Raw genomic sequence first — 21,071 nt, 5'->3', positions numbered from 1 at the left:
TATACATGAAATTAAAAAAAATTATATATATATATACATATGTTTTGGGAAAAATTTAGTGAAGCTAATGTTATTTAGCAAAAGACAGGATGGCAAAATGACTACACTTGGTAAAGAAACTTGCACATACTTCTCATTCAATCATCAAAAGTGCCTTGAAAGATACATTAAAAATAAATAAATAAGTAAGTAAATAAATAAAACAGAGGAAAAAAAAGTCCCTTGCAAGGGACATTCCTTTTCTACTTTACAAGTGAGAAGAGTAGGCTGGAAAGAATGCTATTTACTCAAAGATCATGCAACAAGCATATGCCCAGAACTCAAACCTAGACGTTCTAACTCCAAGGACTTTTTCTATACCACCTGCCTTTTCAATTATTTTAAAGACTAGAGTTACTGAAGCTATAAACTTTGCTTCCAACCTAAAGATATTTTACTTCTGAAGTAATTACTAAGTTAAGCTAGTGTTTCATTAAATTCACCTACAATAAGACCAATGGACACCCAAAAAACCAGAACTTCCACTGGGCCCTCATGGGTAGTCAAAGATCATATTTACTTATTTTGAGGAGCTTCTATTTTCCATATCAGCTTTATTAAAGTATCACCAATTAAACCTTTCCACACCTTATACAAAAATACACATTGCCATTGTGGTACATAGGAAAAATTAAAGAAAATAACAATCATTGATAATTTTGCAAATAAAATGAAAAACTACTATTTGGCATACTTCCTCTAGTCTTTTTCTGTTTCTTTCTTTTCTTCAATAAAGAGCTCTAAAGTTGTTTATAAGATAGAGCCACTAGTAGGCTAAAATTCCATCACTTCTTGCTTCCAACCAAAATATTTGTATGAGACTTTTCCTTCTTCCTTCCAGTCAGTTTCAGAATACAGGACACCCATTTTCCTCATGAAGAGAAGTAAGATTTCAGCTCTTCTCTGGATTCTATGCCTTCATATTTCTTCATGGACTATATTCATATCCATCAATTCCTTTTGCTCTTATATTTTTTTAAACTTTACCCTTGAACTCCCTCTCATCTTTAAAACCACACACTCTCCCCCATAAAATAACACAAGATAAACTCACAAAAAATAAAAACCTTTCCCATATACGACTTTCTAACTACTGTTTCATCTCCTTTCCTTAGACATAAACATTTATAATAGTCCAATTTGTAGTCCACAAAGAGTAGTGTATTCATACTAAAGTATCTTTCATCTTCTAATATTTAAACTTCAATCCACAGTAATATGCTTTCTGGCTCCTCTGCTTTTGCAAATGTCACTAGTAACCATTTAAATCACTAAAGCCAAAGAACAACTTTCAGACTTAATCTTATTTGACATCTGAGTAACACCTGATTATTCCCTTCTGAAATACTCTCCCTTGGTTTTTAAGACCATGTAAACTCCTGGTTTTCTCTTTAAGTTCTGGGAGGTCCTTTTAATTCTTCCTCAAGTTTCTCTTTCTCTGATTGTACTTTGGATGTAGATGTTCTCCCAGGATTCTGATCTTGGATGTATTCTCATTTGCTCACTTGGGAGAGCTCTCTCTCATTCTCACAGCTGGGAGATCTCCTGGCATTAATCAGCTACATACTAAGAAATATCTATCTATATCTATATATCTCCAAACTCCAACTGTCTATTGGACATTCTCCACTTTGGTGTCCCAGAGACCTGAAACTCAGCATATCCCGGCCTGAAATTCTCTTTTCCATACCCTTCTCTTGTATTCTAGAACATCACCAATAACAAAGATTCTCTCCTTGACAAAACTATATATGCTCTTCTGAACTCTCTTCTCAATGAGGCTGATTTTTGGGTTTCATGTTTGTCTGTGTATTGTCCAACTTTAGCAAGAATTTTAACCAGAATTCCCCTATTCTCAGTATCTGATCAGGTTCCTCATCCTCCATGCCTACCTCCTATCCCCCTGGGATGTTCTTGCCTTCAGTAAGAACTCTGTTAGGTTGGTTTAGCCAGAAACTCCCTTAACCCTGAATTTCCTCTTAGTAATTTTCTATCCACTGAACTCTTGCTCCTTGGCTATTAATTCCCACTTTTCTTTGTTGCATTTAAAGTTGAGTCCAATCTCTCTTGCCTACTACAAAACCTCATTGTAATAGCCCCCTGTTTGAATAAAGTCTGCCTTATGGTCTTTAATAAGTGTCATGAATAATTTTTCTTTAATAGCATATACCAAAGCTAGACACCTGAACATTTTAAATTTCTTCCTTATATTATGTTGTTTCAATCTTTAAATCTCTTCATCCTTAGTTTGAGTCCTTACCATTCATCATTCAAGTTACTGTGAAGTCTCTTGTGTGTCTCTATTCTTCAAAAGGGTAACAGTGTGTGCTGACTAAAACACACAGGTGTTATTTCCTGATTGAAAAATTTTCAATGGTCCCCACTGCCTAGAGAATAAAAATTCAGCCAGTAACCAGCTAACCCCTTCATAAGTAGGTCCTTGTTACTCCAGGCTTCTCCCTTATCCAACTTATACTCATGGTAATTCATTAACATGCTATGCTCTTTGGTCTCTGGACCTTCAGTGGTATGTGTGTGTGTGAGTGTATCTTTCAGTGTAATCCACTGGCTAATTCTTACTTGTTACTCACAATTCAGCTCAGCTACCACTTCCTTCAGAAAGAACGCTGTGCTTACTGCAGATAGGTGTATTACGAGAATTCACAGCATGCTGTATTTTACACTACAAAAATGTTATGATGAAAGTGCTTCCAGGTCCTCCTTCCCGTTTGAACAGAGCTAACAAAGGCAGATACTGTATCACCAACATCAATTACAACAATATCAGATACAAAGCAGGCTCTCAAAAATAAATCTGCTGAGTAAATTTCAGTTAATATTTAAACTTTACACTTACATTCATAAAGTGTAATTGATTTAATTTTCCTCTTTTGTGATGTCTTTATCAGGTTGTGATAGGGTTACACTAATCTTATATATGAATTTTTTAAAAGATTTGTGTTTATACTGTATTACTTTATAATTTAAATAAATTACCTCTATCTTTATAGTATACCCATTTCTCCTTTGTATTTCCTGTTTTTTCTTAAATGATTTTGGCAATTACTTTAAAGTACTTTTCAGACTGATTAGTTGTTATTCTAATTTACTAATTTCAGTTTAAACTACACTACTTTGAATTGCTATTTTACCATATGCCATCTTAACTTGGTTAAACAGACTGTCAAATTGAAAAAATAGGTTTAGCCTTTAGTCTCTGAAGCATATGACAACACTAATTACTCTCTTTTTTCTCCAGTTTTGAGATATAATTAACATATAACACAGTATAGGTCTAGGGTGTGCATCGTAATGATTTGATATGTGTATATATTGTGGAATGAGTAGCACAGTAAGTTTAGTTAGGATCAATCCTTTATTGAGAAGTCTCCTACTTTGGCTTTTATAACATATTTTCTTCTGATTGCTCTCCCACCATTCTGTCCACTTCCTCTCTGTGTCCACTTCCTTCTTTTTCCAATCCCTTGAGTGTTGTTCTTTCTCAAGATTCAATCGTCTGCCACTTTTCTGTAGTCTCCCTAAGAAATATCACTCACATGTTTAACTATCACATATACGCCAAAGATCCTGAAACGTGTATTTTTGGATCTAGTCTCTCTTGTTTACTTCGGCTTCCTTCTGGCTGTCTCTGTCCCACAGACGGCAAGCTCAACACCTCGAGCACCATCTGGGCCACCCGACTCATTCTTCTTTCTCTAGGTTGCCCACACTAGGCAAATGAAACTCACTGTTGGTTTTTCTCTCTCTCCCAGGTTTTACACTCAGCCATGAAATGCTTGGGTTCTACCTTAACATTTCCTAAACCTGTCCCCTTCCTTCTATTTCTACAATACATTAACTTCTTAACAATTTAAGTTGCTTCCCCTCGAATTCACTTTTTTCTATGCCCAAATGAGTTTGCAAAAATACAAATATGATTAGCATAACTGCATGTCAGTCTTTTTCTCCAAACGGGAATTTATATTTCATATAAACCTGTTATCTTTATCTTTGGATCGTTAACTAGCCTATAGTAGGCATCTTATAATCCCCACTTCTCCTTAGTTTTCCGGCCTTTAAAAAGTTTCGCTGTAAATTTGAAGGATGTCAGCCATGAGCTTCCTATTATTTGGAATTCACCTTTTTGACAGACTCTAGGCTTGGTGCCCATCTCCCCAAAAAAGAGCAATCAAACTGAGGAAGGCTACAGAAGACTTCATCTTAGATAACCACCACCCTATGAAATACCTGTTAAAGCAGTCTTAATTCCTTACCTTCTTTCCCTACTGTGATGTTACAGAAATCCCAACTTACAGTTACAGTATCACAAAACTCTCACTTACATGCTACAAATTTTTCTTTTCTTTCCTGTGGAAAAATTCTTTCTAATACAAAGTAAGTCTTGACAGAATTTGTTAATATTAAAAAATATGTGGCTTACTTCACTTGTGAAACACCAGAGCTTTTATTTCCAGATAAAAAAATAAACAAGCTTCTATTCTGAGAAAAAAGGATTTTTTTCATACAGTAGTCCCCCCCTTATCTGTGTGGGCTAAGTTCTACGATCCCCAGTGGATGTCTGAAACCACAGATGGTACTGAGCCCTCTATACACTTACTTGAACACAAGCACTGCACTGCTACAACAGGTGATCTGATAACTGAGATGGCTACTAAATAACTAAACAGGTGGATAGTGGATAAAGTGTGCATAGGCTGGACAAAGGGATGATTCACATCCTGGGCGGATGGAGCAAGATGTCTTGAAATTTCATCACGCAACTCAGAACAGCGTTTAATTTAAAACTTAGAAATTGGTTTATTTCTGGAATTTTCCACTTAATATTTCTGGACTGCATTTGATCACGGGTTACTAAAACTGTAGAGAGTGAAACTATGGATGGCGGTGGTGAGGAAAATTGTTTCTTGAAATCTGTTAGCCAGAACACAACAGTTCTTGGAGAGTTGAACTAACTAGGGTTTTCTTTTAATTGTGTAGTGTCATATTAACAATAACTTTTGTTTGCATTTGAGTAGCTTCTTAACTTTTCTTAGCCAACTATAAGAATGCTTACTCTAAAGGTTATTAAATGTAATAGTAGTGTTCTCTTTCAGGGATATTGGTGTATCTTAGATGCAGGAACTTTCTGAAAACTACTTTTGGAAACAGACTTTCACAGACATTTAACCTTGAGTTTCCCTGAATTCTTTGGCCCATAATGAAAAATTTGGTAAAAAGAAATTTCTTAACTTATCACAGCAAATTAGCTTCTAACCCCAAATGATACATAACTACATTTAAGGTAGCCACCTCAAATCCCTTTTAGCATAAAAATATTATTAAATTATCTCATGTTAAAGAAGGCAATTCTAATTAAAAACAAAGGAAAATTTACTCAGTTACATACATCCCTTCTTTATCAATTATATGTGAAGTCTAGGACATTTAAGTTACTTAAAAAAACTACTACAAATGTTTCTAAGTCAAGGGTATTCCCAATTCTCATTTTTCATATTTTATGAAAAATTCATTCCTTAGCAATTAGAAACCACACATCACATGTAATTTTAAGTTTAAAAAAAAATCTTATTTTTGCTTTTAATAATTATGTTTTGTTACTTACTTGTTCTAATGTATCATCTAATCCCATTTTTTTATTTAGAGCTTTATTACTTTCTTCTTCAGTTTGGTTCAAGAGTTCCTTGAGTGGTACCTATAAAATAGAAATGTGCGTTACATATGACATATGTAATTACAAATGTAAGTTTCTCTCATGAGGCATCTATACAATGTGATAGGAGGAGCCACTTTTGGAGAAAAAAAGTGAAACCATGATATTTTGAATCTAAATTAACATACCATCAATGAGAATATAAAATTAAATTCTTTTTGTTGTTAATCCTCACCCAAGGATATTTTTTTCCATTGATTTTTTTTTTAGAGAGTGGAAGGGAGGGAATTGGGGAGACAGAGAGAGAGAGAGAGAAAGAGAAAGGGAGGGAATTGGGGGAGACAGAGAAACAGATGCAAGAGAGAGACATCCATTTGTTGCCTCCCACAAGCGCCACAACCTGGGCTGGGGATGGAGCCTGCAATGTGCCCTTGACCTGGATTCGAAGCAGATATCCTTTAGTGCGTGGGCCAACACTCTAACCACTGAGCCACACTGGCCAGGGCTAAAATTAATTTTTAATGTAATTTCTATCACTATAGAATAAAACTTGATTTTGTGTTTGAAGACATGTAAAATTCTAGATTTGCTTATCTATTCTGGAAATCCAGTTATTGTTTAAACACTTTGTAAGTACACTTAGTTTAATGCAGTCTTAGAAACAATTTGTATGTGTTATGCTATATTCTCCACATGTATCATTCTCTTAATCCTCTTAACTGTTTAGTGTTATAGTTATCTGCTTGTATTTCATTTCTTCTCTTTTTTGCTATTCATTGTAATTCTACTGCAGTAGCAAAGACTAGAGCAGGTACTGCCTGAATAAGCCACACAATGGAGGACTCTGAGGCTGCAAAAGAAACAAGGAACATCTCAAAGTACTATTATAGAGAGATCATTGGGGTAGGATGTTCTGTGTATATAAAGCAAGGTGGATGTTCAGAACAGATAAATGTTTACCAGTTTATTTAAATAAGGATATAACTCAGGAACAGCCAGATGAGAGAGATACATAGAGAAAGTATTTGGGAAGGGGCATGGAGCTTTCATGCTCCCTGGGCTTTGCCCTCTCTCTGCATCTCCACATATTCACAAACCCTGAAGCTCTTACCTGCTTATATTTATGTTTCCTGCTTTCCATTATTATTATTATTGATTATTATTTTTTATTGAGGTAAAACTTACACATTAAAATGGGTAAAATAAAATAATTAAGTGAAGCCCGCCCAGGCGTGGCTCAGCGGTTGAGCATCAACCTAGGATCCAGGTGATCGAAGTTCTATTCCCGGTCAGGGCACATACCCGGGTTGCAGGCTCGATCCCCAGTGTGGGGCATGCAGGAGGCACCGATCAATGACTCTCTCATCATTGATGTTTCTATCTCTCTCTCTCCCTCTCCCTTCCTCTCTCTGAAATCAATAAAGATATATTAAAAAACAAATAAATAAATAAATAAAATAATTAAGTTGAAATAAATTTAACATGAAATTAACTTTTAAAGTGTACAATTCAGATGCATTTAGTAATTCACAATGTTGCATAAACCATCACCTCGAGTTCCAAAACATGTTCATCACTCCAAAAGAAAACCCTGTACATTACTGTTTTCAGTAACCCTTTTGAAGTTATTGGTGAGTTTTAATTTGGGCTGCTCTGTTTTGAAAGACACAATTGTCCTCTTTAACTTTTTTCCAAATGCTTATAACAGTTGGAATGGTACCTTCTTGATGCTATTTCTATTTTTATTGTTCTATTATTATGTAAAACTATTTCCAGAGATAAATGAAAAATGTTTCCTTCTTTTCTGAACATCTTTTCTACAGTGATTTGATACTTACACTAGTCAGATCAAACTACTCAAAACAGTGGTAAGTAAACTCTATCTGCGTGGCTGCTTGCCTACCTAGCAATTCAATAGAAAACTAAATGCTTACTGGGTGCATTTTTTAAAATTGAAAATGAATGTAGTTTTATTTAACCAAAGTCTATCAATCAATAAACTGTAATCTCTGGGAAAGTAGGAACTGTATCTTTTTCGGTATTTTATTCCCAACCTAGTTAATATGGAACACATGTACTAAATAACTTACTGAAGGAACGAATAATTCTCAAGAAAAAAATGCGTAACTTTACAAGTGACATTCTTATATTAAAAATTAAGTATTTTGAAAATTGACCTTTTGAGGGGCCAATAAAGTACTGAAATTTGTGAATAATTGAGAAGTTGCAATAGAGCAATTTAAAAATTTTCTTCCCCAAATTATGTCTTTGGACATTATTTTCTCATCATTGTTTGCTGAAGTCACTTAAATTGTATTATATTTCATGTTTTCATATGTGTCCTTGTGCCTGAAACTCTTTCCTACAGACTACTACCATAAATCTTTCAAGATTCGTTCCATGTTCACCATCTCTGTGGATACTTTTCTTTCAATTCTGGAAAGAACTGATCTTGTTGTCATATCTGGTAAATACTTCTAATAAAGCACTTTTTAAAAATTAGATAGTTAAATAGATAAAATAGGTAGAGAGGAAGAAAAGGCATTAGTTCTAAGAGTAAACTACAATAGAGAGAAAATTTCTACTACCAAGAAGAATATAAAAACTTTCAGTGTTTTATTTCTATGTTAATCCTGAATTATAGACACGCTGAAGTTTAAGCTTTTACTTATAGACATGAACCAGACAGCAACAGTATCTGAAAATCTTTGAAATATTCATGATTACTTACATAAACTTGAGCTCTATATTTGACAAGGCAATTGGCACCAGCTTCAGGATTAAACTTAATTTCAAAGTCATAACCTTTGGAATTCTCAGCACCCTTAGGGATAAGTTTTAGTTTTCTAGCCAACTTGTGATACTCTGCCAGCTGTGTTTCAATCTGTAAGACGAGAACACACACACACAAAAGTTAAAAAAAAAAAAAAAAATCAAATAGCTCCATTCCAAATGGTTTTCAATCAACATTTCTGTAATTTTACACAAAATTATACTATCTTTTAGTATTTTAGTAATTTAGTATTTTTAGTAGTATGAGTGGAGTTTTAAAATACAAAGAATAAAAACCTTTATTTATACTAAATTTGTAGAATAATTATAAAACTATAATTAGTAAGCAACAGACTACTGTTCTTCTGTTTATTTGATAAAAAATTTGGAGTAAGAGTCCACACTGAAGTATTAATGAAAATTCACCTCCCCTCCTTTATAGAACCAATAAGTAGAGCAAACAAAGAAAAAAATATGAAGCAAGCTAAACTTAGGTACATACATCATAGTCAAACTACTGAAAACCAAAGGTAATATCTTGCTACTACTTTGTTAAGGATTTTAATTTCTATGACATGTATTTGTTCATCACCACTACTTGTATATAAGCTTTATGAAAGCAGCTGAATCCCCACACCCTAGAATAGTACTTGGCATATCGTAGACATTTAATATTTGATTAAAGAAATGAATCTGCAGAGTTTAGGCAATCTATTATCATACTTCTTCCTCCATTTAATACATACTTAGGATACTAGAGTGCATCATGCTATTTTCTCTCTGTTTCCATAAACTCCTTTGTTTGCTGATTCCCTCCTACCCTTTCCATGCTAACTCTTCCTTACACTTCTCAACTCAGTTCAGGTGCTATCTCTTCAAGGAAGCCTTTTCAAAACCACCTTAACCATCTCCCCACACTATACACGCTACATCTGGGTTAGGCATACTATATGCTTCCTCAGTACCTTATGTAAATACCTATTAAAGGTCTGATCTCACGGTAGGAAAATATCAACTAGATTAGAAGTTTCTTGAGTGGAGAATCCATGTCTTTTTATCTTTATTTCCTCTATGCCCAGCACGATGAGTGGTACATAGCAGATGTTAAATAAATGTTTGAGTAGTGAATAGGTAAATTAAGACGTAACTCATATCCTCTTCTAGAATGAAAGGCATGAGATATGTGAAAATTATTTTCATGGCCTGATGAGATTATTTTTTGATTCACTGTTTGAAAATAAAGGCTACCTTAAATTTGACTGAGAAAAATTGCTGTTACTGAATTGACATAAAGGGATGAGTGTGTTTTAGTAAAAGGTCAATGCTAAAAAATTTTACCACTTTAGCCAATTTATTCTACACACTCAGTTCTTAATTAGGATAGACCTTTACAAAGGTCTGCTCTGGTGAGCTGCCACTCTGGAAATGCTATGACATACCGCCTCTTTGCCTCTGGCATATTTTAGCTCCTCGTTCCACAACTGTTGTTGCTCATCCTCTAGGTCCTTGGTTAATTTATTAATGGTCTGCTGCAATTCATTTCTTTCATGATTTATTCTCTCAATGTCTGCAACTGAGTACTTCTGGTTATCAACAATATTCTGTAGTCGAGTATTCTCCTGTTTCATTGTTTCACATTCCAGCTCTGCATCAAAAAACACAAAACAAATTTGTTAAATTCCTTCAATTCCTAGAAAGAAATTATGCCATTATTTAGTAGAGTTGATTGAGGAGTCTAAATTTTCAAGTTATTCCATGTATATCATTTTCTCTTTTGGATTCTGTTTGATCCCTCTTTGTCAATAACATTCTTAAAAGATGACTAAGTTTTATGTGAACGGTATTTCCCTATTGCCATGCTATGGTTTTCAGAAAGTGCTACATGAAAAAAAATATGACCCCACACATAATGACATTTCAGTGGTTTCATCAGATATTGAGTAACCATAGTGGTTGACTCTTGCTTTGTTTATTTACCAAAATTTGTAATCCAGAATGAGTACATTGTAACAAGAGAATATGGGACATACAAACAGCAAATGATTATGCAAAGAGGAGAACTTATAAATTTTAAAATATTTGGGGTTATATAGAACTGTTTTCTAACCCTCCGTGACTCACAGCTTACACAGACTACGAAAGCATTTCTACGCATGCTGGGGTAAATGAATGAGGATGCTCATGACCAAAGGGGTCAAGAGGAACTCCTGAGGGCGGAGACGTCAGGATCTTGGCTTTTTTATAATCTATTTGTAGCCCCGTTGCTGGAAAGCTCTGCATTTGAGCTCATAATAAATGGTTGGCTTAAGTAAAATTTTATACAGGAGTCGGCACAAAAATATCCATAATATACAGTGTCTATAGAGTTTAATTATGTCTCATTTACTTTTGGTCATGAATGGCTTTAAATAATCAAGAAAGTTAAAGTTCTCAGAATAAAAACATCTTAGGTTAACAGTTGTTAAATTATTGTATCAAACTAAATCATTCTGGAATGGCAAATGATTGCTGACTTTGCAATTATTGGAAAAAGATTCTCACAAAAATGTAGGAAGTATGAAATTCTCTTGATTAAATACCAATAAAGATACAGTATTAATATTATAAAGAACTGACTTACCACATGACAAACACTGTTATAATAAGAAATTAATGGGGTGGAGGGATTGAGTTAAAAGGAAAATAAAAAATATAAAGAACTCATGGACATGGACAACAGTGTGGTGACTGCAGGAAGGAGTGGGGGTGGGTGGAGGTAGAAGAGGGTATGGAGGGATAAATGGTGATGGAAAAAAAAAGAGAGAAATTAGTCCATGGTTCCTTGTCACTATGGAAAACGAATATTAGGAACAAAATGTAAACTATTCAAAGAGCTGGTTTAAAGCAAATCTAATACATACAATCTGAGTTATTTGGGGGGAAAAACACCCATTCAGACAATAACCCTGATAATTATCATTCCTGATAGATGATCAATATTCCATAGAGCAGGAGTTACATCAAATATCCTAAGGATAATCTACACAACTATGTGGGGCAGGCATAGCCTATAAAATCCAAAAAGAATAAAACTGAAGCAAGTAAAGATGTGGGAAAATACTATAATAGGTCCATATAGTTATTTATTTTGTAACTGCCATCCAATGGCCCTGCGATTTGTAGATAACTTCCTTTGCTCTCCTTTTAGCGCTAGAGAAGTATCGACAAATCATGTACAATAGTATTTTCAGTGTTTTATGACTAAGATTAATGTGTTTATGAAAACCAGGTTAGGAACACACAGGCTATGAACAAGCTTTCTTTAGTTGGGCTTCTGCTTCATAAGAACTGTAGTATTTGCCTTTTCGTTGTATATTCAGTCAGCTTAAACAGCTGAGTAGTTGAGGAGGTAGTGATGGAGGATAAGATAATTATAGCACACTGAGGCTAGCAGTGATTGAAGAATCTGGCTTATTAATTACAAGGAGGAATAGAATATATATTTAAATATATATATATTTTTTACTGATTTTAAAGACAGGAAGAGAGAGGGATAGGGAGGTAGAAACATCGATGAGAGAGAAACATCATCAATCGGCTGCCTCCTGCACGCCCCACACTGGGGATTGAGACTATAACCTGGGTATGTGCCCTGACCAGGAATCGAACCATGACTTCTTGGTTCATGGATCGATGCTCAACCACTGAGACATGCCGGCTGGGCTAGAATATATATTTATATGCAGGCAGTATATGTTCTTGGGCTAGGTCCCTCTTGGCTGCAAAAAGCCAGGAGCCTGAAAAACATGTTAGAAGATATAGTAGGTTGAATAATGGCCACCCAAAAACATGAAGTCCTAATCCGTGGAGTTTGTAAACATTACTTTATTTGGAAAAGGGGATTCTGCAGATGTGATTCAGTATTTTGTGAAGAGGAGATCACCCTGGGTTATCTAGGTGAGCCCTAAATGCTATCAGAAATGTCCTTATTGGATAGAGGAGGCAAAGAGAAACACACATATAAGAGGAGAGACAGACACACAGAGAAGATAATGTGAGAAAGGAGGCAGAGATTGTAGTGACATGGCCACAAGTACAGGAATGCTATCAGACACCTGAAGCTGGAAGAGGCAAGGAATGGATTCCTCTCCAGTCCTTGGAGCAAGTTGGTCCTGCCAGATTTCAAACTCCTAGCGTTTAGAACTGTGAGTGAATACATTTCTGTTGTTTTTAGCCACCGAGTTTGTGGTAATTTGTTACAGCAGCCTCAGAAAACTAAGACAGAAAGCACTGAAAGCTTAGTAGCCAGCTTTAGCTATTTACCATTAAAGGAAAAAAGATATGGGTGGCAAAGCTGTCTCTATATATGATAAATCCCACACAGGTCCCCATCCCAGTCTGAATGATGTCTTTTAGTATTAGTTGTGCTTACCTATTCTAGAAATATCTTCATCGAGACCACTCAATTTCTGCCCAAGAATGGCTGAATGAGACTCCAAATTGCTCATGTATGCCTGATACTTTTGAACATCTGCTTGTAAGGAAGTTTTCAGTTTTCTCAATGTCTCTAAACGATTCTTTAAAAGAAAAGAACATTACATTAGTTATTCTCATCAATAATAATTCCACACTTTACTTGAAAGTAAAGCAATATTACTTAAATTCATCTTAGAGAAATGCAAACAGAGTTTTCCTTTCATTTTTAGAGGGAGTCAAGGGATTTTACTGTTATTATGTAATTAAGATGCACTTTTTTAAGAAGTCAGTTTGGGATAGAAAAAGTCAAGAGCCAGAATGAAAATGCCAAACATTTGAAAATCTGATATTTTACAGAACAGTCTAGGTGTCTCAATAATATAATACACAAAATAAGATTAGATATCTGAATATTACCATTTAGCTTTTAGAAAGTCCCTAGAATACCCTATATTACAGAAACCCTTTTATTACCATTTCTTTTCCACTAACTACAGAAATCAGGCCTCTTGTAAATAGTGCTCCCTAGAGGTATATAACATAGGGACCTGGTTCAAAATATCTTTTTGGTCTTACGTAAATAGGTAAGACTCTTTCATCACATTCTGAACATCATTAATCCAAGACTGATAGATAACAAGGGAAAACAAGGCTCCAGAGATACCAAACATGTTTTCATTGGAAGTTCTGTCACATAACTTTTTTTTAACTTTTAAGAAGCTTATTTTGTTAATATACTTTTAAAAAAAATTCGATAAATAGCTGATAATCAATAAGGAGATCGAAGAGTCCAAAAAAGCTAAGTGTATAAGCTTATTGAAGCTAAGCATGTTTACTAACCGGTTCGTTTTCTCTTTCTTGTTCCAATCTTGCGATCTGTTCATTCAGTGCTTTGTTTTTTGCTGCTAATGATTCCAGCTTGAAAGCATCTACATTAAATAAATCCTCTGGAGACAAAACCCAAAAACTTCATAAGATCTCAAATCTTCCTGGAACATTGTTCCCCAGGTTTCCCCATTGCTCTTTCACAAAACACGGTCAGGGAAGGACACCCACCCTCTGTAAAATAGCAAACCATTCTTTCTCCACTACACTCTCAATCTCCTTATCCTGCTTCATTTTCCTGTGTAGTGCTTAGCACCATTGCCTCACAGTTGTCCATTTTATGATTATCTAAAAGAATGTAAGCTCATAAGGGTAGGACTTTTATCACTTATTCATTACAGTATCCTCAGTGACTAAATGGTGGCTGGCACACAAGTATAAAATAAATATTGTTTGAATAAGTGAATACAATTTATGAGTAATTAATTATAAACAGAAATATCAACTCAACAGATGCTTTTTGTATTAGATCACTATGAATTTTCCTTTTTAAAAACATCATTTACTTTGCTCCCTTTCTCATGTGGAGAAGCTGAAATTATCCTGCTTACTATTCAGGAAGGTACATCCCATGGGAATATAAGGGATTGCTTTCACCTTTTGAGCTAATAGCGGTAAGGCAATATTCTCCTGTTTTGACTGATTTTATTGTCTTTGAAGGAATAGCTTTACATAACTACTATTCTGGCATTTTATATATAAGGCTATTTCAATAAAAGGAAGAAAAATGATAAAACAATACCTCTGGAACATTAGAGTTAGCCAGTAAAAACTTAGTGTCACTAGATTTTGGTGAGTGGAAAATTTTTTCTTTGGAAATACAATGGACCATTAACTCTCTGTCACAAGTTTTGAAAGCAACCTTAGGTCTTTTGACTAATTGGTGCTTTAATTTCTCAAATAGTAAAGCAAGGATATCACAGAAATATTATCCTCCAAGAGGAATAACACTTGCTGATTATCTTCTGTGCTCCTCGTAGTGTATTTGATACTCTATGTACATGGCCATCTAATCTTACAAAACTTTGTCAACAAGTAGTTTGTTAAGGTCACATAGCCAGTAAGGAGCAATGCCTCACGTCTGACTCCAACACCAGTGTTCTTTTTGCTCAACTATTACTTCTCTTAACCAAGGAAACAATGAAGATAAAAATCACTAGGCATCCAAATGAATTTAAAGTGAGTAGCTTACAAAAACATTGGGTATGGTAAGCTAAGCTCTAACTCCATGGGCAGAATTAAATAAATGACCAAAAGCAAGCACACTTGGAATGAGAACACTTACTCAGCTTTGACTGCAACTCTGCATTCATCTCCTCAAAGCTGTCGGCACCAGTCATGAAACTCTCATAGCATTTTACGGTGTAGTCCAAAAACAACTGATTGGGTTAAGCAGATTTAAAAACAAAGCCATGATGCTCTATTTATTTTGTTTCACTTTTTAAAGTGAAAGTTTAATTTGAATTAAAAAAAATGTCAGGAAAACTAAGTAGCTATATGAACTCCTATAAATGAGACACAAAACTAGGTTATATCATTAATTATGCTGCACTTAGTCTGCTATGTACTTCTAATACTAAGGATGAAAAATACACTTACATTTGGATAAAAGTGATATTTAGTAAACAGTAAAAGAAACCATACCTTCAGAATTTGAGAAGTTCAAACAAGGAAGCTTGTTAATAAATATAACTCAACATAAAATGCACAAATTTATTTATATTTAGGGATAATCTACTTTATGAAAAATGCAAATGAATCACTAATCATACAGGTCCATTAAACTGACAAGGTCTAGTTGTGAAAACCAGAACTTAATAAAGTCTATAATTTCATTGTAACTTCAAGCTTCAAAATGGCATGATCAGTAGAGACCTAAATACTATTTATTATATTATCATTTATCCAGGAGAAAGCAACACTATATTTTTCAGTTATGAGTTGTTTTGGTCACGGAGGATGCATACTTTATTAGGAGGTAAGGATGGCTAATCAGAATTTTCCATAGCCTAGATGAAGTAAAAATCCCTCAAGACAAACCAATTCCCTTTGCACTTATTCTGTGCTTACTAATCAACCTTCTCATTACTTGGTTGATACGAAAGGGTTATTCTGAATAAGCAGCAGTATGAGTATTCCTGTAACAGGAAAAGGTATATCACTGGTGGTAAATTAATAAATTTTCAGTTTACTTTAGATAAATCTCTTGTGAATTCAATGAAAATGAATCAGTTTCCTTAAGCTTGGTCAATTTCGATTTTTCAGATTAAAAAAAAAAGCATTTCTGTACCACAAAGCTGAGGCTCAGAATCTGGTGAAGTTAAATACTTTGGTAACTCTCTAATTAAAAATTGCACTTTTTATTTACCAAAGTGCTTCTTTATATATTGCCATCTGAAATAATAGCTACAATAGTAAAAGTAACATTTACTGTTTTAACCTTTAAAATAAATGTCAAAAATTTAATATTTAATATGTGTTGTATTTATATTTGGGCAAAATCTGATACAAATAAATCTAGTCCAGTACACATATTGCAACCTGAGAGGAGAATTTTTTTTCTAGCTGCTTCTCAAGCAGGCATCAATGCTGAAGTAGTAAAGGGGCATGGTTATTCTTTGTTTAAAAAACAAAAAAGCAATGATATCATGTCAGTTGGTTGATACATCTTTGAACTATTTCACAGGTGGTAATAAAAGATGGGCTGAAGTTATTTCCACTTTCTTTTTATGAAAAATGCTCTGAAGTGAAGATAAGAATTAGAGCAAATAATGAGTTTTCTTTTTGGGACTTGGATAGTGATAGGTCTTTTACATATGGCAAGGGACATTAATGTTTAATCTCAACATTATAAATTTATTTCTTAGAGTTGCTTGCCCTATTAGGATATATGAATTTGTGTGTTTTAGGAAATAGGGTGGGGCTGGTTATTTTGGGCTCCAATAAAGTGTGGTTTGGGAATCAGTTTAGACTGTTAACTTTTGGAAGTGGTAACTCTGATTGACCTAAGTGGCAGTAAGCCTAACTTAAAAGGTCAAGAAAAAAGAAACAAACGAAAAAGCCACATACAACATTTTAATACCCAATCCTTTATGCTTTGTATTGACAAAGACTTATATTAAAATAATGCTGCCTTATTGATATCTTGGTTCTAAGAGATAGGAGAGGAAGAGAAATGTTATATGTATACATTAACAATAACATGTCATGATTTAATTCCAATTGCCTTGCATTTTTTTATTTAATTAGTTAACATTTTCAAATTTCGGTGCCTAGTTAATTTCAGAAAGTTACAATATGACTCCAAGAGTAAATCCATTGACTAATATTAAAAAAAATCAATTTTAGAAGTTTTTCAGGAAGCAAAAAAAAAGCTCTACAAAAGAACATATTAATTTCAATAGTTACACATTTAGTTAATAATATCAAGGTAACTCTAGTGTTTATGGTTATAAAAGGTACCTTATTATACATAATTCCATCTTCAGTTTCTTCTCCCCAAGGCTGGCCATCATCAAATAAAGGTGAGCTTTCTTTCATGGCATTATGTAACTAATTAGTACACAAGCAACATATTAAGTTTATGAGAAAAACACACAGCTCTCATGTTGTGTCAATTGCTTTTAGTGTCATTTTTAGATGCTTTTACATTGCTCATGCTTGAAAGTCTCTTTAGAGATTATTTTATTGAGTCTTAAAATGTAATCCTTTAGATCTTTTAGTAACTAAATCCTTTAGGATTAAAAAAGAATGAGTTCCATATTTAATTCTATTCTACAGAAAAAAATATGACCTTTACACTATTAACCCATTGAGAGCATATACATACATTTTAATGCAACTCTGAAAATCCAAAATATAAAAGGCAAACCAATAATTATTTCTTTTATATGAACTCAATTTTGGTCTCAAACGTTATCTACTGACTCCTTCAGCATGTATAAATATGAAATTTAGATTGAATTTTACAATATAAATTTTCAAAAGTACAATTGTTTAAGCTTCAAAGTGATTACAGATAATAACATATAGCAAAACACTCAGATGTCTATAATTTATAAGCTAAAAGAAGAATGGCTAAAGTTTTTTAAGGCATAGAAATTCCATTTGAAATAGTTTTTATAACTAGTTTTAAAAATATAACTCTTCAAAATGAAAAAAAATTAGAAAATTTAAATCACATTGCTATAAAATGTAAATATGTAAATATATATCTAGTATAATGAACATTACGCTTCTAATAAAAAGACTATGCATTAGGAGTGTAAAAAGAAGAATGTGCTTTCTACTGAAAATATTTCCTTAAGTTTTCTTATCCTAGGGCTCAATACAGGATTCGTGAGCGGGGAGTTTCTCATTGATTCTTACAAACCAAGATAGGAAGGAGGAGATTTCAACTTATATAACAGACTTGGCGTCATCTCAAGAGCTCACTTGCCAATAGAAGCCACAATGGGTATTCCACCACCTCTGTAATCGCTGTGGAAATGCTATCTCCCAACCAAATAATGGCATGAGCTGCTTAGGCAAAAAAGGGTAATGTGTTTTAGCAACAACAGGGGTATTTGGTGGTGGGAGCAGAGAGGTGGTTACCCAATGTCCATGGGTATCACTGAGGAGAAACAAACTGAATACATAAATGCTATATATAAAGTTCATTGAAACTTGAGTTGTATTAATGGACGATGGTATTAGATTTCTACTCCTATTTAACAAATGGGAGTTAAATTTCAAATTAGATTTCTACTCCTATTTACCAGAATGTCTACTGGGTCAAAATCCATCCACCCAGCGCCTGACTACATTTAGGTAAGAGCTAGCTGATGGGCAAGAGAATGCTGGGGGACAATATTGGTTTTAAGGATTCTAGCACTAAGCAGGGCAGGAAAACTCAGAAGCTATAAAAAGAAACTGTATTAGACTAGATAAGAATTTATACCTCTGAACAGTCAAAGTGCGGCATATAAATCAAGAGGAAAAAGAGGGAAAAAATATTTGCACCCTATACAGAAGAGCTAATTTCTCCAATCTATTTTTGATGTACAAAATGGCGTTTACAAATCAATAACAAAAAAGACAAAAGACACAAATAGGCAGTAACGACATGAAAAATGTTCAAGTTTAAAAACAAAAAATGCAAATATGAAAATTATCATGTCAATTATTAAAAACATCTATAAGCTTAATACATAAATTCAATATATAAAGGTTCAAAGTAATAGCAGGAGCAAATAATGAAATATAAAAATAGGCCTAAAATATCCACAAACAAGTTATGACAAACCATATAAACAGTTGCTTTAATCATGGTATGGGGAAATCAGTAAGCTTATACACTGGTGCAAGTTTTCTGAAGGGAAATTTGTCAATATGCATCAAAAGTTTTAAAAATATACATAATTTTCACAGCAAAAATGTACCTTTAAAACTATATCTCAAGGAAATGTTTTAAGTTGTCTCTGAGTTTTGGAATATGGGTATACACTTTCTGCATATGTTTTTCTGTGTTTTCCAAATTTTTTGCAATAAATATGGATTTTAATTTAAAAAGGGAAAGAAAGAAAATGTTATGGGGGAAATAATTTCCTACTGACTCAATTTTTTTTAGTTGTAAAAGATCATGAAAACAAAGAATCTCCTTGCAAATGTGGTACTTCCTATCCCTCACCTCTGGAATCACATATTAATAGTTTGAAGAATTTAAAATCAAGCATGCGTTGAAAAATGAAAACTGATGCACACTTTAAGAAAACTGGCAAAAACAAGATTAGGAGAGAAAAAGAAATACTTTGAGGGGGAAAAATGTTGTATGTATACATTTTAAAATGAGAAATCAAATACCTTTATGCAGTCTATTAGCCAAACCAAGGCTGCCACAATGTGAGGCCATGTATGAGGTGCCCCTACTGTATACATGGAGCTTTTGGATAATGCAAAAGGATACCTATGAAAAATTAGAGAAAATAAGCTAACTTAATAAGTTAATTTTTAAAAAATGTCTAAATTAAACAAATGATATTAAAAAACTTCCATGTATACATCAACAGTCTTCACTTGTTTAGAAGTAAGATCTCTGCTGAAATTCTATCCTTAGTCATCTTACTCTCAAATTATTTTGTGTATTTTTCGGTTTCTTCTCTGCAGATTACTATATATGTAATTGTGTCTCCTAAGCTGCATAACTTGATTTACCACCAACATGCTGGAATTCCCTCCTAAAAGACTGTCCCCTCAAATAAACCACATGTATGCAAATCCTCATCCTCAAATCCATTCCTCCCCATGTTCACTCTACACAGCCTTTTACTTTCAACTCACCCCATTTGCACCAGGCCTTCAATCCTGTCTTTTTTGCTTCTATAAACTCTGTAGTATCCAGCCCATCCTACCTATTCCTTGTTATTTCAGTAGTTGAGGGTCTTATGATCTATCACCTGTAGTTAGGTAATAACCTCCAAATAGTTGTTCAAGTTATCCTACATATGATGCCCACGGTGACCATCTTAAAATATATTATTTCTCTTAACTCAAAATCTTTACAAATTTATTGAGTTTGATTCTTCTCTGTGCTCCAACATTCTGTCTAGACTAATAAGAAATGTAACATACAAACCCAAGCCCTTTAAAGATTCTTGGAACCTCTTCTTCAAACTTTGTGTCAGGAAATTCATATGAAGGACACAGGAAGCCATAAAGAAAAGTGAAGATCTTTAGGAAGTCTTTAACAGAAGGAGCTTGTAGAGATTTCATGGATACATTATATGCATAACCATTTTCTGTAAGAAACTACAATAATTTTTATGAAATGTCAAACATTTTATAATAGAAAAATTATTGGAAAATACTTAAGGAAACACTCACAATTTAGGGTATTTAAAATTATAAAATACCTCACAGAGTAGTCGAATACACTGTTGAATGAATGCTTTGTCATTAAGTGGTCTTGGGTCCTTGATTTTTTCAGAACAGGAAAATATACCAAATTGACTATTCCGGGATCCAGGTCCACTAGTTCTGGAAACATTTAACAAAAAGCAGTCATAATTATTTCCCTCTGTGGTCAAATCAAAATTATTTCAAGGTGATTTTAAATTTTAACATCAGCATCAAACATTAAAGGTCAATAATTCTTTAATTTTTATTTAACTGAACAGAATTTTCTTCAAAGCAGAGAAAAAGAACAAATAATGAAGAGTAAAGTATAAAAAAGAAAATACACTTCTGGTGATTTGCATTAGATCCATCCTCT

At 33.7% G+C, this 21,071-nt stretch overlaps 1 protein-coding gene across 1 annotated transcript in view; it reads right to left on the bottom strand.

The window, feature by feature from the left end:
* NDC80 (NDC80 kinetochore complex component) overlaps positions 1-21,071 on the bottom strand; it is a 40,970-nt gene that overhangs the window by 14,362 nt on the left and 5,537 nt on the right. The window contains exons 4-13 of the mRNA XM_081148476.1: positions 20,713-20,836; positions 20,436-20,608; positions 19,664-19,766; positions 17,285-17,374; positions 15,108-15,201; positions 13,778-13,884; positions 12,894-13,038; positions 9,922-10,127; positions 8,442-8,594; positions 5,663-5,752 (exon numbers count right to left, since the gene is read on the bottom strand). Coding sequence (XP_081004602.1) covers positions 5,663-5,752; positions 8,442-8,594; positions 9,922-10,127; positions 12,894-13,038; positions 13,778-13,884; positions 15,108-15,201; positions 17,285-17,374; positions 19,664-19,766; positions 20,436-20,608; positions 20,713-20,836 — 1,285 coding nt within the window. The remainder of the gene's footprint in view (positions 1-5,662; positions 5,753-8,441; positions 8,595-9,921; positions 10,128-12,893; positions 13,039-13,777; positions 13,885-15,107; positions 15,202-17,284; positions 17,375-19,663; positions 19,767-20,435; positions 20,609-20,712; positions 20,837-21,071) is intronic.

Source organism: Miniopterus schreibersii (assembly GCF_964146895.1).
Source record: "Miniopterus schreibersii genome assembly, chromosome: 10".
In the NCBI taxonomy this organism is placed as follows: Eukaryota; Metazoa; Chordata; class Mammalia; order Chiroptera; family Miniopteridae; genus Miniopterus; species Miniopterus schreibersii.
This window is presented reverse-complemented; position numbering and strand designations above follow the sequence as displayed.